This window comes from Trichoderma harzianum, assembly GCF_003025095.1.
Source record: "Trichoderma harzianum CBS 226.95 unplaced genomic scaffold M431scaffold_18, whole genome shotgun sequence".
NCBI classification, from domain to species: Eukaryota; Fungi; Ascomycota; class Sordariomycetes; order Hypocreales; family Hypocreaceae; genus Trichoderma; species Trichoderma harzianum.
In genome coordinates this window covers 269,638-285,704 of record NW_020209266.1, presented here as the reverse complement: position 1 = coordinate 285,704, position 16,067 = coordinate 269,638, and the positions used below count along the sequence as shown (strand labels likewise).

Genomic DNA, 16,067 nt, shown 5'->3' with positions numbered 1-16,067 from the left:
GGCAGCCTGCGCGGCGGTCTTTGAGGACGACACAGAGACGGAGGGGAAAGCGAGAGGTAAGGCGGATTTTATAGATGTTGTTCTTCATCCAACATCCAAGGCAGTATCTAGATGGTCACTAGCAAAACAGATGTCATATTTGATAGTATGTGTAACACTAGCCCAATGAGGAGTAAATCTCTCTTTTCCCCTCCAAGCGAGGATAAAACTGCGTCAGACATCGGGCAATTCAGCGTGCCAACACAGCAATTGTTCGTGCAGCTTGCTTGCGTGATGCGGCCTCTGATTGGAGCAACATGCGCGCGGCATGGGAGCGTGACCGGGCCTCTGGCAGATTTGGGCCTCATCAACTGCGGCCTCTGGCATCTACAGGGGTTCTAAATGGTTCATTTTGAGGTGGCTTCTGCAAGAGGCCGCGGGTGACGCAAACGAGGCTGGCGAATAGGCGTTGACGACATGGGGACGATGTACACAGGCATCGTTGTTGGACGGACAAGGCAGAATTATTGTGAAGTTGTATTGTATAAATCAAGCTTGGCCAAGCTGCGTAAGTGTCGTCAATGATGAGGATTCAAAGCATGCATTTGTAGTCAATTGAATAGACGCCAAAACAAGGTATTCATTCAACAACATGTCTCGCAGCGACACAGTCGATCCATCATTACCCTTAGACCAAACAAATGAGCAGCCGATCGAGTTAAAGACCTCGGTCGGCTACATGCTCTTTGAGCCCGTCATGCTTCTTCTTGCTCTAACTCAAGCTGTTCGCGACATGGCCGTACCGCGTCCTCGTGAAGAGAACATCAACATCCAGGACCCCAGACAGCTATTTTACACCTTTGTGAATAAACTTAGCCACGTCTGTGATAGAAGAAGGGGAGAGTTGGGGAAGACCGTCACCTCCTTTGTCGTCCTCAAGAAACAAAGCGATCCTGATAAAGCTCACTACATTTTTGCGGCGAATCGCCAAACCGACAGCGACTTGCAAAGCACGGCAAGATATGTCACAACACTCCTTCGCATGGTTGGACAGGCGCCTGAGGGCCGAGAAAATCAGGATGCGGCGAGGCATTCACTGCTATATCGCGTGTTGTGCTTCAACCGCCACCGAATTACGTTTTACCTGAAGGAGCTACGGAAGCAAGCAGCGCTTTGTGTCGAAAAATGCGAGGCGGAACGAACAGACGATAGTACGTAACGGATGTATAAAATTGACCTGATTGCCATTGCTTACTCGTAACGGTGGCTGCAGATGAACTAGTTGCAGAGGGTTTGACAGAGATTCTCGCCTCTCCCAACGATGGCTTAGACAAGTACGATCCGGAACCTGATTGTAAGTTTCCCATGTTAAGACGCAAGATAATATGTGGCTAATTGACCTTGTTCATTTAACTAGATATTCATCTGTGTGAGACGACGATCAAGCAGCTCATCAAGATCGAGCAAACCATAGTTGGAGAATTAATCGAAGAGCGTGCTCTCGAAAACCGAATGGTAGGATACACAAGCATGGAATGCTGGGCCAAGCTCCTCCACGCCATCAGACGTATTCTTGCCTACCAACAATCGGTTCAATTCTTCCTGATGGCCAAAGACAAGTGGCCCAATCTCTTTGAAGATTTCACAGTGTCCTTTATCTCGTCAAGCCGCCCAGTGAGCAAGCCAGGTCGCCAGAAGAGCAACTCTGCAGAAAGCATCGCCGGCCGGATGAAAAGCACACCAAATGAAATCGAGACACTTAGGACATTTGTACGTAACCTCCAGACGTTCAATCTTGACGACCGTATCAAAGAGGAGTTTGGTAAATCGTCTTTCAATCCGATTGTCCATGCAGAAGTCCTCTTGCTGAATTGGATCTCGAAACAAGGCCCAGTTACGCCTTCGAGATTCTTCAACGGCTGGAAGTATATCGGCTGCAGCAAGCCGACGTGTAAACTGTGCAGCTATTACTTTGAGGAACACCAATCGGGGGTGGAACACCGGCCTTCCCACGGCAATTTGTATCCCAGCTGGCGTCTGCCCGATGTGTTTCCGCATCAAGGAGAAGAAGGGTTGAGTGAGAGAAAGAGGATGATGGAAAGTATGAAAGATCGGGTGCGCCAGGATGCATTTGACATTGTGTCGGAAAGGTCTTTTCCGAGTTCAAAGAGAGCCGATTCAAACACGGACACTGCGCGAATGACGCTTCTTCCGGTCGGAACTTTGCGAAGGCCGCCCACTGAGATAGACGATCTTGCGTCAATTATGGGACAGGTAGATATTGGCTGAGTCCCAAGAAGGGTCTTTTCTTTGCACGATTAATATTTTTGAGAGAGGGTTACAGGTAGTGAAGTTATAGTTGGTATTCTCGTCATAATGAAACCTTCATGTTAAACACTAAAGCAAATGCTCAGTCCACCCTCAAACCAGAGGAGCATCACAACATCAAATTAATCTCCCAAAGCCACCGCACAAATTCTCCAGACCTTTGCCTTTAACCGCTCTTGAAGCAGGAATATTTCCCCAGCGAAAATCTCCACGGCCCACGACGCACTCCATGTCGATCGGCGTGGACGCTCGTGCCAAAGTGACGGCCTCCAAAATTCTTTGCCCAGAATAGACCCATGCTTGTGATTTTTGGGGTGTTTTATGAGGAAGTTGTTGATATTTATTGTTGTGCTTGGTAGAAGAGACTTGAGAGTGTGTGTATTACTAGGCTTCTCTGATTAGCAGTTGACACTTCTAGATCTTAGCACTAAGAAACAACTTACAGACGATTCCACAGTGGGTTGAACAAAACGCTCAAATGTTTAGCATTAATAGAAGATATCTGGGAGAATGAAGTATCGTGAAGTTATGAAGAAACAGTCTTGTCTCGCGTCGCTTCCTTATAGTGAATGGCTGCTTGATCTACATTCGATGACGTATTGGCTTCTTGGCACGCAAACGTCTTGGCAGAATCTCTTTGTTTTTGTATCAGGCACATGATCTAGGCATTAACGCACCTAGAGACCCTTACGCAATGACGCAACAAAGAAAATAAGCCTTGATTTAGAGTTAAAATTAGAGTATTCTCTATCTTGGACCCTTCCACCGCCAAGTCTTCAACAATGAACTATCGAGACGCCATCTTCCGCTAAATTCCTTCTTCATGGCGCAGTAAAGTTCAGCTCGCACAAAACCACAGCCATACAATCCTTGATAACACTGTATGTATCACTACTCTATAAGTATAGTACTACTCATCACTGCAAGGTACAGTAGCCAAACATCCATCATGAAGAATCAAGACCTCTCCTCCCAGCAGCCACCAAACTCAGCTCTCCCCCTTTATCCCCCGTCCCAGTCCAGTAAAACAACCCCCCAAGAGCTTGATGAGCCGCATATCTCCCCTTCATATACACAGTTTGTGGTACATCAAACGTAATATATCCCTTGTCCCTACCTGAATCGACATACCACGCCGCCACGGCTCCCTCATCCACCACGGCATTCTTCACCCACTGATCCGGAATGTCACAATAATCCATCTCTCCCGCACGTTCTGTAGAGCAACCAGGGCCTTCAGCGCGAGGGAAATACCTTGCGTAAGCAGGGATCCCAAGAACGAGCTTTCGGCTAGGAAACCCTCGAGATAGAACGTATTCCACACCATCTGTGGCGCATACTTTGAGTTCCGGATGTGAAGACTGGAGGCCACCTCTGGGCGAGTGAAGCTGTGCATGGTTGCCGCATACGCTGGTCCAGGAGCCCGTAAAATCGTATGCCATAAGATTTATATAGTTGACAAGCTTCGACACAGCATCGAGATCGATGTGCTTGAGAATGTATTGGCCAACGGGAAGAGCCGTTGTGAGGAAATAGTCTTCTTCGGGCAGCGCATTGCGACACTCTTGAAGAAGCTTCACGTAGTTTTGACCTTGCTCGGCGTCTTTCGGGTGCTCCCAATCAACTAAAGAGCAGTAAGCAGTTTGCCTACGGCAGTAGAAATGAGAGCTTCTTACTATCAACACCATCAATCTCATGACGGTCACAAAACTGGCGGACTTGCCGCGCAAACGTCTCCCGGGCATCGCGACTGGCAGCCAGAGCTGGGAATTCTTTGCTTCCGGTGCCTCCTCCAATAGACACAATAGTCTTGAGTTTTGGATTATTGCGTTTGAGCTTGGCGAGGGCAGCTAGAGCGCCTTTCTCTCCGTCGACTTCCTTGACCATGTCGGCATGCTCATCGAACCACTACCTCAACGTCAGTACAGTCAGAGTTAGTATTATAGTACAGTAACATACGCGAAGAGAACCATCTTCATGAACACTATACACTTATCAGCCCCTGTTCTGACACTCATACACATCTCAGAACTCACCCAACGAAAGCGTAAAACACGTGCGTAATATTGTCCACATCAAGAGTTGTCGGCGTCTTATCCTTATAAACCAGCCAATTAGGATAATACACGCCATTCATATAACTCCGGTTCAAAGGAGGAGGCCGAATCTCGTACTCGTTATTCTCATCGGGCTGTTGCTGGTGCTGGTCTTGGTTGTCGTCCGACGACCCACCTATGCAGGAGCATGGACAGAACCAGCCTCGTGAGCGAGGAACCATTTTGACAGGCTACTATTCTTCTTCTCCAAGTGGGTGGTGAGGGTTTGATGAAGTTATCGTGAGATAATGAATCAGGGAGGTCAGAGTGTCGCTGTTTTTGCTTCTTCCCGCTGATGCTGATGCTGATGCTGCAGGACCCCGCAGGTGCTCCGCCTCTTTTCTGCTAGGGACAATGTTTTTGTACAGACTGTTTGTTACACGTCAGTGCCTCTTTTTGATGGGTTCCAGTGGCTGAATTAAACAACAAAGACGCTGTGAGTTGGCGTGCGCCTTTGCTTTTAAGCTTCCATCTGACTGATTGAGTGGAACTGGGAGTTCTCGCATTGAGTTTGCAGAAGCAGGGGTCTATACATGTATCGTGAAGCAATTGAAACAGCAAGGTTTCTCTACGATATCTTGATGAATAGTAGAGATATTTAAGCATTGAAAATTAAAACGATATGTTTAATGTAATAAAATTGGATCAATCTGAGAGAGGACGCGAAGCCATGACGCAGCCCTGCAACTTGCCGTATCGGGCAAATGTTAGCCTCCGTTGCCATGATCAACAAACTTCCTTTTGACTTGGTGCCTTTATTGGCTATAACTTCCCGAGTGGCTTCGCTAGAGTTTCTAAGTATGACACTGACAGGGCATTAAACGATAATTCTCGGCATTTCGCTTCATTCATAGCTTCGTGTATATACCCATCCAATAGCAGCCATCTATCCGGTCTATCATCATGTCGTGTACAAGCCAACGCTTCAAATATATCCAATACGCAGCCCACGATGCCCAAAATCACCTTCAAGAATAAAACCAATGTCTTGATTCGTCACCGCAAATCACATCCCCCTTCTCATCAAGCATCAGCGTCCCCCACTGTCTATCATTATAATTCTCCAGAGGTGAAGTCCAGAACCCGCTCCGTATCAGATCCATTTCGCCCCTCAGCCAATGAGCCATGATATACCAACTCCTGCCTGTGAGAGGTGTAAAGTCGTCCTGATAAATCTCCAGTGCTTGAACCACTCTCTGCTGAATCTCAACACTATCTGCAGCCGCCCACCCTGGAATCAGGCAAAGCGGTATGAAGCTGGCTCCTAGAGGCCTGTATTGCGAAGCATCGTGGGCCAACTTGATGGCGTCGTTGGTCATTGCGTTTGCCTCCTCAGCCATGCCCCCATCATCTATTCCAAAAGCACGTAGATACCCATTATAAATCAGTGCGCATCCCATCAACAGACCCAAAGAGACTTGGTACTGAATACGCATCTTTGTTGCCGCGCGCGTTGGTGTTTCGGAGGCGAGAGTATCAGCCATCTCTAGGCCGCCTTTCAACAGCGGTATTTCATAGCGCATGCGTTCATACGCCACGGCAATGTCGTCCTTGTACTTGGCTGGCTCTCGGATCAAATCTGGGATCCGGACAAGATTGCTGAGTTCCAGACTAAGGAAGTTTTTCGCACTGCTACCAAGAGGTGCAGCCGGGCCCAATGCGCGCTTCTTGAGGTTTAGGAACCAGGGACTCAGTCGGATCTTTGGGTTGAAGATGGCTTCTATAATCTGGCGTCCATGCAAAGTAAGCGACTGTTATACATAAAGAGGCAGCGACACTTACGACAGGCACACAAAGGGTATCACGTATACTTTTTTCGAACGGGTCCGGATTACTCTTGGACCCAGCTGCATCGAGCAAGTGTGCAAGTCCCTCTCCATGGCTCATCTTTTGATCCCTGTCTCTTCCCGTCCAGCCCTTCAAGGTGGAAAACATCCATGTCAGCGTGCATGCTTAATGATGCGAGTCACTTGGGCACATCTTACTTGACAAATCATTAGCACATAGACGGCACATAGCGTCTCCGGCTTGTTTGCACTCTGCGGGTCATTCAAACTGGTCCTGAGAGCCTGTAGTGCGTTTACATATTTCACCACAGATCCCCGGGACAGTGTCGACAGGTCATGCCTGCGGAGGTGTGGGTAGAAACCTACCATGGCCTCTACCGCAGCATCCAGCGCTACATTGGTACCCAGACGCCGCGGGAGATCCTTGAACCAAGGGCCATAGCAGGCGAGGTCGTAGCTCGGGTCGTTGATGTCCAGCAGTGAAACAAAGGCCCCAGATCGAGCGGTATCCCTGTTCGATACGAGGCTCGCGATGGACGATGGGCTCCCGCTTCCGCTCCCGCTCCCAGACGTCCCGCTCCGGGCCTTTTTGGACGATCTCTCGACCTGCAGGTCCGTCTGGTCCTTGAACTTGTATCGCAGCTGGCCACACCCTATGCATGGGATGTTTAGGCGCGAACAGCGGGCACACGCGGGCGAGGCCATGTCACACTGGAGGGTGCTTTAGCGGCACGGCACGGATGGCAGAGATGTGATGTGGCCAGGATTTCCATTGGCTTGCAACTCCATTTGGGGACAGCAGACCTAGATGGAGCAATTGAAACGAACCTTTTTCTTCTGCTTCCTGCACGCATCGCAGCCGCGATAGGTCGGCACGCCTGGCATGGCGGCGGCTGATTGGGAGCGCTGCGTATTGCCTAATCAGGCAGTGGGGAGGGATGAGAGGAAAGACGACGCCGTCGGATGATGATTGCCGTGCTATGCTCGAGTAGGTATTAAGGATGGTGATTTTGTTGTGTTGGTAATGCAGTTTTGGTTGCTTTGCTTGTTTGGTGGTATCAATGTTTGCCTCTCTTGTGGATTGGTGTTGGAGCGCCTATTTTCCTCTCTTTCAAACGTGGATGACGTGATGACTACAGTACCCAATCCTTTCGACTGAACAAGCCACAAGAATCGAATCCTCTTCAAGGCAAGGCAAAGTAAAACAAGGCTGATTGCAAGGCTGAATCCGCCTCCTGATGGTTTCGTGATGAATGATGTCAAGACGATTTTCCGCTCACAGCGCTCGAGGCAGCCTGGAGGTCACTGACCCATTGTATTGGCTCATTTCGGGGCACTGATTGGACAGCGGTGCGGCGGCGATCACAGCCATATCGGGTGTGGCGCGGCGCTCGCCTTGATTCGGGCAAGAGGCAGCTGTGGCTCATGCAGGTACGTACGTATACCAGTCTCGACGAGTTGTAAAATATAAAAACGACAAAGAGTCGCTGATGCTCTTGATGATCTCTCGAGAAAGAGTTGGATTTGTTTTTATCTGTGCTGCCATATGCTCTCCAAGAAATGTGCCATATCCACATGTATCTGTAAGCACAAGTGGTTAAGTAGATTGGCTTGATGTAATGATGGCCCGTCGCTACCATCTTATAAACCAAGCCTCAACTCTTGTACACAACTATCCACAATAATCTCAAGGATAACAACTATTACAGCGTAAACTATTGAAGATAAAATGTCAGTTTTCATCAATAGAGAACCACATTTACGGCTTCGCCTGGGAGATTAACTAGCAGATAAGAGATGCGTGCATAAATGACTTACATGCCTGTGTAAGTCCTTCGTGCTTGACTCGATTCTGCCCCCGTCGAACAAAGTTACGGAACGTTTGGGAAGCAGCCGTCTCTAGACTCATCCATTCGACTGTCTCTGGTTGTTACTTTCCCTCCTACTACTGCTGCATTTTATTCCTCCGTGCTGTTCTACCAAGTTACCCCCGAAACGTGTGTTGTCCCAAACCAGCCAATCTCATCACTACTTCTGCGCATAACATCCTCATGATACTGCGCGTTTCTTTTCATTTACTACAGCTCTCTTTAAAGTTATAGAACGATACATTAGCATTATGAGCCTCGCTTCAAAACCCAAGCGAGGTTTCAAAATCCGACGCAGCGAGAGGGAAAACTCGACGCTCCTGGTCTTGCCTTACCCCCTCCTGAGGCTCAGCCGCTCCATGTATGGTTTTAAGCTACATGCATTCAACCAGCCCTTTCTTGAGCTATACCGCTATTCCACCGCCGAAAATGTCTTAGTTGGAAATGACGAAAATGTCTTGATTGGGGATGCTCACTCCTCCTCGTCTACATCAGAAATACGCCTTACGTTGAGCGGCCATGAATACACACTCACCCCCTGATAGCAGTAACAAGAGCTTCGGTCCGGAAGGCTACGGTAAGGGCTATCTCAGGTGGGCGAGGATCAACCATCCAGAAAACGTGGAGCATGTGGAGCTGGACCTATTCGACCATACGGGAAGGCTTCTGGCGACGCTCAAAGTCTCACGCTCTGACCCTGAACAGAAGATGCTGGAGCTTTATGTAGAGTGCACTGAGAGCCTTCTAACCCTCGTGCTTCTATCTGGATTAGTGGTAGTAGATGCAATCTTCGAACGGATCCCTCTGCATGGAAAAGGAGAGGCAAAAGTACTTCTGTCTAGCCCAAAGAAAGGGGGGATGTAGGCTCCACGTGGTTGAATGGTTCGTTTGTTTACGCTTTGCTCAGGAGCTGGAGAGCTTGGACATATGGTATGGGGATTGGAAGGCGTTTCGTGCTGAGAAAAAAAAAGTTCTCATTTTGTATTCTATTACGGCTTGCATTCTCAGATACACACAATTGTTTTTTTTTTTTTTTTTTGCCATTATCTGCCGTTTTCAGATAGATCATGCAGCAGATTGTATATGATGTCCTACACTTTGGCGTAATCTGTTCGATATTTCGCGCTGGGGTGCATGAAAGCTAGCAGTAACATATACTGTAAGCCGGGATAATGACTAGTTGACAAGTTCGAGAAACGCCAATACGAGGGTGCTTCTCTGGTTAGAAGCTCATGTTGCCCAACGCAGGACGATTCTCTGCAACGGCGACATCATATGATTTGGCTCCAGGCATATTTTCATCGTCCAATTGAGGGTAATATGTTAGCCCGTCAAAGTAATCCTCTTCTGAACAGGCTTTTGGTATGTACAGTCAGAGAAATCTCGAGGCAAGTCTCTGAGAATAAATCACTTGGCCGTAGACCACTTGACTGGTCGTACGCTTCTACGAAGTATACGAAGGAAATACGTGCATATACGGACTGGATACATTGATAGAAGAGTGTGTGGACTATTCTTTGTCTCGGATGCTCCAGAAATACCAGGATTACCATGTGTGATATGTTTCCATTCCATAAACATGAAAAAGTTCATGCCATACAACAACTATATGCGCCTACAATCACGAAACGGCAACCCAGTAAGTCATACATCTAAATGGCAAGAATAAGACAGCAGCACAGCTTTATGAAGGTGAATAACAATAAGACCTCCAAGCTAAAGAGGTAATGAATCTCAGCACACTGTAAACATTGGCAAGCAAGACGCTCGTGGCGGCCTTTGCTAAATTCGTGTGTAAGGTGGTGAAAGACGAGATATGCCACAGAAAAAGACTCAATTCAATCTTTAGTCGGATTTCCATCACAGCGTTGCGCCCAACGTACGGTATTACGCCTTCTCCGCCGGTTTCAAAATGACAGGGGTAGCGGTTACTTCACAGCATTTTTAACTCCTCCCAAGGCTATTGCAGCCATCACCGCAGACCCCTGCCTTGGTCCGTGGATAAACTCTTTCACAGCATTTTTAAACTCTCCCAAGGCCATTCAGCAGAGCCTCAACCCGCGACCTCCTTCACAGCAATTTTAACCTCCCCCAAGTGCATCAACAACAGCCTCAAATCCCAACTCAGCCCATATAAATCCTCCACCCACCCTCCCCTTCCCCAAAAAAGCCATTGCAATGCCAACGCTGTTGGTGGACAAAACCACACCACACCCATTCACTTAAAAAGCAAAGCCGCCGAAAAGTCTATCTCCTCGAACTTGGCCAAAGCGCCTTAGTAAACAAAAAGAAAAAAGAAAAGTCCAACACTCGCACACTTCTCGCAGACATTTCTCTCATCCTCATTGGATCAAAACGCTTACTTACTCCCAAGCATAAAACGAGGCTGCTGCATGAACTAAAAACGGGGGAAAGGGAAGCCTTGCCTCGGGAGCCGGGAGGGCGAGGAAACATGTGCGACGCTTTTAAAGTCTTACTGCCACACACAGACCAGCCAGCCATTCGCATATTATGTATATCTCCCAGGATTCTTTTTCGGCCCCCCTCCCCTCCCTTTAGACAGAACTAGCCGAGGTATGCTGTGCTACGCGGATTCCGCGGCATCTAGGTAATTCGAAGAGAAATGGATTGCGTAAACTTGGGGGCTTAGAAAAAGAGGTATTAAGGATTGCGCAGACAACGTTACGGTCCTTTTTAGCCAAGGCGTTAAAAGAAGCGTGACGTGAACAAAGAGATAGCCAGCCAATCGGTGGGTTTGGGAGTTTGGGTGCTAGTTTGAGTGAGCGCGTTTTGTAGATGAGACAGCCACTCAGCCTCACGTACGGAATAGATGAAGGGCGAAAGGGGGGGTGTGAGTGTGAAGAAGATTCGTGAATCAAGGCAGTGGTAACATCTTCACAAGCCTGGATATCATATCATGATATGCCTCATTGTAACATAGTATGGCAACAAGCAAAAGACGGAAAGGCGATATCAAGCACCCATCAGCCACATCGTCGCCAAGGCCCATTAAGTGAGAACAAGGGTGAACAAAAAAAGACAATTGCAAGGATTCATATAGCTCAAGTTATTTTCCCTAGGGGTCTGTTTTCCCGCGCTCCTTGCCCTGCGCATTCCTCCGAAAAAGAACATGACACAGCCATCCAAACAGAAACTTGTCCGCCGCCGCCGCCCTTCCTCCCTAGAAAATTTCCCTTTGCGCGCGCCCTGAGCGTAGCAACAATCTTAAAAAAAAAATACAGAACCAAGAAAAAAAGAAAAAGCGAGTCAAATGGAGGGTGGGGAAATAAGAAAAAAAATAACCAGGAGTGGTATATCAAAGGAGATATACCGCAAAAAAGAAACGACTATAAAGCAGCCGACCGGAACGCCTTCGTTCACCCTTTGTTGTGTGCCACCGTAAAACCCCCAAATTTCCATCAAAAACCATCCTTGTGATTTGTAACAGCCCGCATCCGTGAGCCGTAGACTTTGTTTCCCCCGATTGTTGCCGCCATCATGGGCTGTTTTATCAAAAACAGAACCAAGCCAGGCCGTGATAGGCGCTGGTAATACCCATAGTCATGCGTGGCCAAGCCCGCGTTTTTTGTTTTTTTGTTTTCGTTTTTCAGTGCGCAAAAGAGATTTCAACAGAACCAAGCCAGTGAAGGAGAAAGGAAAAAAGGGTAGGGCGATTGTTGTGATGAGGCGGTCTGTCGTGCACATCATATGTTTTTTTTCGGCAAGGCCTCGCGGCCTCATCAGTTGTGAAAAGCAGGTTTGCAATAGAGGGTCGAAAGCTCTAGCCGGAAATCGACTGCGAAATCGACTGCGAAGACGACCCCGACTGCGAAGACGACTCCGGCTGCAAAGACGACTCCGGCTGTGTTGAAGACGCCTGAGGCCCGGCATTGGACTACATGACCGAGGAAGCCAGCAGGCGTGATTCGACATCGTCCATACCCATGCCGTCCATGCGAGGCCCCTCCATGCCCTGGAGTCGTTGTTCTATCGCCTGGAAGCGAGGCTCGTAGCCACCGGCGCGGGCCTCGATGTTCTCCATGCGCTTCTCAATGTTGTCGAGCCGCTGTTCGATGCGCATCAATCCCTGGGCCATGTCGTGGCTCAGACGGTCCAGCTTGTTGGTGAAGGAGCGGATGGAGGTTGCCAAGGGAGCATTCTCCTGGCCGGGGGTGCCGGAGGGGACGCGCGGCTCGTGGTTGTGTCTTGGTTCTTGCAGAGCGAAGCGCCACTGGTTGCCCAGCTGGACCTCGCAGACGGCCTTTGCACGGAAGGGACAGTCAATCTTGCGCGTCGAGGGGTTGCGCTTCTTGGCGGTGCTGTTGTACTTGACGCCGCCGCGGTCGCAGACGAGGTCGTAGCGGGTGGGCTTGCCGTCGCGATAGTTGGAGGCGCGCAGCTTGACGATACCGTAGCCCTGGTCCTTTGCGACGCGCTGGACCGAGGCCATCAGGTCGTCAAACGTCCTGAAGATGCCCTCTGGCGGAGGCAGCAGCGCCGGCGGGGGGGTATTCGGCATCGCGATGAGTTGAGCCACGGTGGCGAACGCGAAAGGCGCGGACCTTTTTGCACGAGGGGGAAAAAGGGCTGTTGGTGAGAGGGTTGCGAGGGGCAGAGAGGGAGCTTCGGCGTCTCTCCTCTGGCGGTGGAAGCTGCGGAAAAAGAGTCGAGCGACGAAGGTCGTTGATAGAGCACGAGGTGCCGGCAGTGAATCGCGTTTGGGGGGCGTGGGGCGCTTTGGTCTAGAGATGTTCTGTAGATGGATTAACTCAAGGTACAGAGTGCAATGCAGAAGAGAGAAGCTGGGCTGTGAGGATTTTTCCAATCCGCACTGTTGGCCAAGTTTCAAGGTTTGGCGTTGATCCGGTCCGAGCGATGCGGGCCAGTCAGAGGGATGCTCGGATGTACAGGTACCTGGGCCGGTACTCGCTGGGTTCAGCGTGCCGGGAGCAAAAACAAGCAAAAAAGCAGGCAAAAGCAAGGCAAACGCACAGCAAAAGGTACAATCCCGATAGGGCCCGGCTACGTAACTTATACCTTGGTCGAGTTAGGGATGACGGGGGACGAGACTAGCGCAGAAGCTGCTGCTGAGATGCCGAGTTTGACGTTGGCTCTGCTGAGGAAGCGTTGCATGTCACCGGCATGTCGCTCCGTCTGCCCTTTTTTCCCTAGGGATTTCTTCTCCAACCCCCTCGGTCTTTGCAGGTGTTTTGGCCTGTGCCAGGGTTTGGCAGTGTCCATTACGTACAGACACCTGTCACGGCCGTTCTGTATCAGTGCAGTACAGTCATAGGATTACACGGGTTGCAGGTACTAGTACTCGTATCGGCGGCGCAAGAATGCAAGGACAGGAAACAAATCATTTCTCGGGAAACAAAACGCACAGATTGACGGGCATGGGTCCTTGCCATGGAAACATGTTCAATCACACCCTTCTCACGCCATGTTACGGTCAAGCTTTGGGTCAAGGTATTCCATCTAGAAGAACATCATATGTACATCAAGGTACATCGGCGTCTGGTCGTTTTTTTCTGGAGATGAGCGCATATCCCAAGTGGGTAGCAGGCTGTTTTTAGCACTTCCGCGCAACCAAGGTACAACTTTATTTCGTACCTACAGCCGCAGGGCCAAACCGGTTCCGAGATGCCCCTTGATTGCGCGTCTCTCTGTCTCTGTATCTGTCTCTGCCTCTCGGTCTCTTTTTCTCTCTCAGCTCTATTCGGACACAAAAGTTCAATCCATACAAGTACAAACCAATCCAATCAAATATCCCCTATCGATACCTTCTCATGCTGTAGACAAGTAAAAGGTGCCATTACATCAACGAAACACAGCACAAGTACCTGACAGCTTACTTCCCGTGCGAATTCCTCTGACCCCATCGACCCACGCATTTTCCCTCACTGCGCCCAAACAGGGGTCGCACGATACTTGACAGGCCAAGCTGCCAGAAGTAGCTCCAGCGCACGTGACAGGCGGTACATGCTACATCTACATGTACGGCCCAGAAGTCCACGATGCAGCCCTTCGGAGCTCGCATGTCTAATCCAACTCGCCGCATGCAAGGAGCCCTTCCAGCAGGGCCAATGGCGCGTGCATGGCTTTGATTCTGTTGAGGTAATTCGTTTCGGCCATTCAATCCCTTGGGTACATGGAAGGGCTGCACACGAGCAGTACCTGGTACCGTGAACTCCCGAGGCCGTCAGACGCCGCATCAGCACTGTGCTCTGTACTCAGTACTTGTTATGGAAGCGTCCGCCAAGTCAACTTTACTGCCAAATGCTGTGCGAGACGCGGCGTTTCAGATGGCCAGGGCACGGCTGCGGCTTCTTCCTGATGTACCAGGTACACGCACTTGGGTGCCCGATAAGCCCTGGTTTGCCTTATACTTTCAAGCTTCGAACCCTGTCTTTTGCCTGTGTTGCCGCCCCACGTCGCGCGAAGCCCATCATCCCCAACTTCTAGAATCGCCTCTCACTCGTCCAGATCTGCTACTACGTATGCGTGGGGGGTGATATTGTCGATGCTTGTGCGCTTTGCCGGATTCCGCATTCTCTCGCATCGCCTCTTGTGATTCTCTCTATTTGGTTTTGATAGCCTACGCGCGCCCACGGAAGCAATGGAAAACAAGGCGCCCACGACTGCCGACAAGGAGGCAGCCAAGCAGTTGGCTGAGGAGGAGCAGGCCCTTAATCTGATGATGCAGCGGCTCAAGCTCCTACACATCAAGGCACGTTTGGTTCATTTGCGCATCGTGTCTAAGCGAGACTAACCGAAACTCCCAAATATAGGAACGCATGCTACGGGACACCATCCCCACGATGCTGGAGCCTCTGGTGCAGAAACATCCATCGCGTAAGGAAGCCCTCCTTTGTTGTTGTCACATATCATGTCACCTCGTTGCGCGCGCGCTGTACTCGTACTAACCCCCCCTCCAGCAGATGTCATGTATGCCGCCTTCATGAAGGCTGTCAATGACGCGCAGGCAAAGATTACCGACTTCACAAACCTCATGAGGGACGAGACCAGCACCGAGGCCTTTGCCCGCGCCAAAAAGAGCAGAGAGGAGAGACCGCTGGGCATCACGCCTTGGAGGCACGGAGATTACCCGGGCTGGTTTGATTTGGATAAGCCCTGGACGGCATAAACGCCATCATGTTTCACATTTGTACACGTCTTCTTTTTTTGTCTTTTTCATGCAGGGAACGCTGGCGAATCGGTTTAATGGAGTAGAGGCGCTGCGGTGACCGTGTTCCTTTGCCAGCTCTCTATACCCGGATGATGTTGCGTGGGTTGGTCTCTGGAACAGACAAGGTTGATTTCGTTTATTCAGGTATGGGTACTTTAGTTGCTGGATATTTTAATCACAAAGGCTTGAATGTGAGCAGTGTTGGTCATGAACGTTAGGAGCTGCGTAAGTGTCTACTCAAGTGACTTTGCCGATGAGATAGGGGTAATAAGCCGAATGGCTTCTACGTTGCCTCTGCCATTGGAACATAGGAGGCAAGTCGTAGCCATACTTTTCTCGCGGCGTGATTCCGTAGAAGAGGGCAATGGATCGGAGCTACACTGATTATTAAAAGTAGATGATGCAGGATTAACGACGAACGATGGCACATATCACACAGATGCCGATACTCCCTTATACACCCCATATGCCGAGCAAAAGCAGCTATGAGAGATTCGGCTTATCCATGATGCTTCAGTAGGGTCAAGTAAATGAGGAGAAGACAGAGCCTTCCTGGATTTGCCATCACAGTTGATGAAGAACAAGCCATCAATCTCAACTCACGAGATGCATTGAAGCCTGCAGCCTCATACCGTCAACTTGCCCATATCCAACATGTCCAGTTTTGCTTATGGCATCGGCTCTAGTCCAACAAGCGCCATTTCTTAGAGGGTCGTCACCAAAGAGAGAAAACCTGTCATCACGTGCACACCAAGTGGGTCATTCACAGCACGCTAGCCGTTCTCTGATTCGCCAGCTTAGCGGGCACAATCTGTTGTTC

The 16,067-nt window shown here is 49.7% G+C and overlaps 7 protein-coding genes across 7 annotated transcripts; 4 read left to right on the top strand and 3 right to left on the bottom strand.

The window, feature by feature from the left end:
• The first annotated feature begins 570 nt into the window (after positions 1 to 570).
• Positions 571 to 2,680, top strand: M431DRAFT_512907 (hypothetical protein). The gene is made up of 3 exons (XM_024919929.1): positions 571 to 1,190; positions 1,253 to 1,333; positions 1,397 to 2,680. Exons 1-3 carry the CDS (start codon positions 632 to 634, stop codon positions 2,266 to 2,268), a joined length of 1,512 nt encoding a protein of 503 aa, XP_024769141.1. The 5' UTR covers positions 571 to 631; the 3' UTR covers positions 2,269 to 2,680.
• A 423-nt stretch (positions 2,681 to 3,103) lies between these two features.
• On the bottom strand, positions 3,104 to 4,728 carry M431DRAFT_153649 (glycoside hydrolase family 18 protein). Its single transcript, XM_024912887.1, has 4 exons — positions 4,344 to 4,728; positions 4,267 to 4,291; positions 3,984 to 4,215; positions 3,104 to 3,931 (listed from the first exon to the last, which is right to left on the bottom strand). Exons 1-4 carry the CDS (start codon positions 4,583 to 4,585, stop codon positions 3,255 to 3,257), a joined length of 1,176 nt encoding a protein of 391 aa, XP_024769140.1. The 5' UTR covers positions 4,586 to 4,728; the 3' UTR covers positions 3,104 to 3,254.
• Positions 4,729 to 5,009: 281 nt separating this feature from the next.
• M431DRAFT_512905 (hypothetical protein) lies at positions 5,010 to 7,361 on the bottom strand. The gene is made up of 3 exons (XM_024919928.1): positions 6,389 to 7,361; positions 6,186 to 6,320; positions 5,010 to 6,130 (listed from the first exon to the last, which is right to left on the bottom strand). The coding sequence occupies exons 1-3, from the start codon at positions 6,893 to 6,895 to the stop codon at positions 5,372 to 5,374; spliced, it is 1,401 nt and encodes a 466-aa protein (XP_024769139.1). The 5' UTR covers positions 6,896 to 7,361; the 3' UTR covers positions 5,010 to 5,371.
• Positions 7,362 to 9,637: 2,276 nt separating this feature from the next.
• Positions 9,638 to 10,337, top strand: M431DRAFT_486766 (hypothetical protein; the record flags this gene model as incomplete). The annotated part of the gene is made up of 3 exons (XM_024916420.1): positions 9,638 to 9,697; positions 9,925 to 10,051; positions 10,096 to 10,337. 3 exons carry the CDS (start codon positions 9,638 to 9,640, stop codon positions 10,335 to 10,337), a joined length of 429 nt encoding a protein of 142 aa, XP_024769138.1.
• A 291-nt stretch (positions 10,338 to 10,628) lies between these two features.
• M431DRAFT_274233 (hypothetical protein) lies at positions 10,629 to 11,618 on the top strand. Its single transcript, XM_024913971.1, has one exon. The coding sequence runs from the start codon at positions 10,981 to 10,983 to the stop codon at positions 11,494 to 11,496; it is 516 nt and encodes a 171-aa protein (XP_024769137.1). The 5' UTR covers positions 10,629 to 10,980; the 3' UTR covers positions 11,497 to 11,618.
• Positions 11,619 to 11,953: 335 nt separating this feature from the next.
• M431DRAFT_10039 (hypothetical protein) lies at positions 11,954 to 12,577 on the bottom strand (the record flags this gene model as incomplete). Its single annotated transcript, XM_024911201.1, has 1 exon — positions 11,954 to 12,577. One exon carries the CDS (start codon positions 12,575 to 12,577, stop codon positions 11,954 to 11,956), a length of 624 nt encoding a protein of 207 aa, XP_024769136.1.
• Positions 12,578 to 14,268: 1,691 nt separating this feature from the next.
• M431DRAFT_512901 (hypothetical protein) lies at positions 14,269 to 15,459 on the top strand. The gene is made up of 3 exons (XM_024919927.1): positions 14,269 to 14,788; positions 14,850 to 14,913; positions 14,997 to 15,459. The coding sequence occupies exons 1-3, from the start codon at positions 14,678 to 14,680 to the stop codon at positions 15,203 to 15,205; spliced, it is 384 nt and encodes a 127-aa protein (XP_024769135.1). The 5' UTR covers positions 14,269 to 14,677; the 3' UTR covers positions 15,206 to 15,459.
• The last annotated feature ends 608 nt before the right edge of the window (positions 15,460 to 16,067 follow it).

Coding starts and splice junctions, on each gene's coding strand:
- M431DRAFT_512907 (XM_024919929.1), top strand. CDS start 632: ATGTCTCGCAGCGACACAGTCGATCCATCATTACCCTTAGACCAAACA. Junction 1,191..1,252: donor GGCGGAACGAACAGACGATA/GTACGTAACGGA, acceptor CGGTGGCTGCAG/ATGAACTAGTTGCAGAGGGT. Junction 1,334..1,396: donor GTACGATCCGGAACCTGATT/GTAAGTTTCCCA, acceptor TCATTTAACTAG/ATATTCATCTGTGTGAGACG.
- M431DRAFT_153649 (XM_024912887.1), bottom strand. CDS start 4,585: ATGGTTCCTCGCTCACGAGGCTGGTTCTGTCCATGCTCCTGCATAGGT. Junction 4,292..4,343: donor GTGTTTTACGCTTTCGTTGG/GTGAGTTCTGAG, acceptor ATAAGTGTATAG/TGTTCATGAAGATGGTTCTC. Junction 3,932..3,983: donor TGAGATTGATGGTGTTGATA/GTAAGAAGCTCT, acceptor ACTGCTCTTTAG/TTGATTGGGAGCACCCGAAA.
- M431DRAFT_512905 (XM_024919928.1), bottom strand. CDS start 6,895: ATGGCCTCGCCCGCGTGTGCCCGCTGTTCGCGCCTAAACATCCCATGC. Junction 6,321..6,388: donor ATGTGCTAATGATTTGTCAA/GTAAGATGTGCC, acceptor TCCACCTTGAAG/GGCTGGACGGGAAGAGACAG. Junction 6,131..6,185: donor ATACCCTTTGTGTGCCTGTC/GTAAGTGTCGCT, acceptor CATGGACGCCAG/ATTATAGAAGCCATCTTCAA.
- M431DRAFT_274233 (XM_024913971.1), top strand. CDS start 10,981: ATGCCTCATTGTAACATAGTATGGCAACAAGCAAAAGACGGAAAGGCG.
- M431DRAFT_512901 (XM_024919927.1), top strand. CDS start 14,678: ATGGAAAACAAGGCGCCCACGACTGCCGACAAGGAGGCAGCCAAGCAG. Junction 14,789..14,849: donor TCAAGCTCCTACACATCAAG/GCACGTTTGGTT, acceptor TCCCAAATATAG/GAACGCATGCTACGGGACAC. Junction 14,914..14,996: donor GGTGCAGAAACATCCATCGC/GTAAGGAAGCCC, acceptor CCCCCCCTCCAG/CAGATGTCATGTATGCCGCC.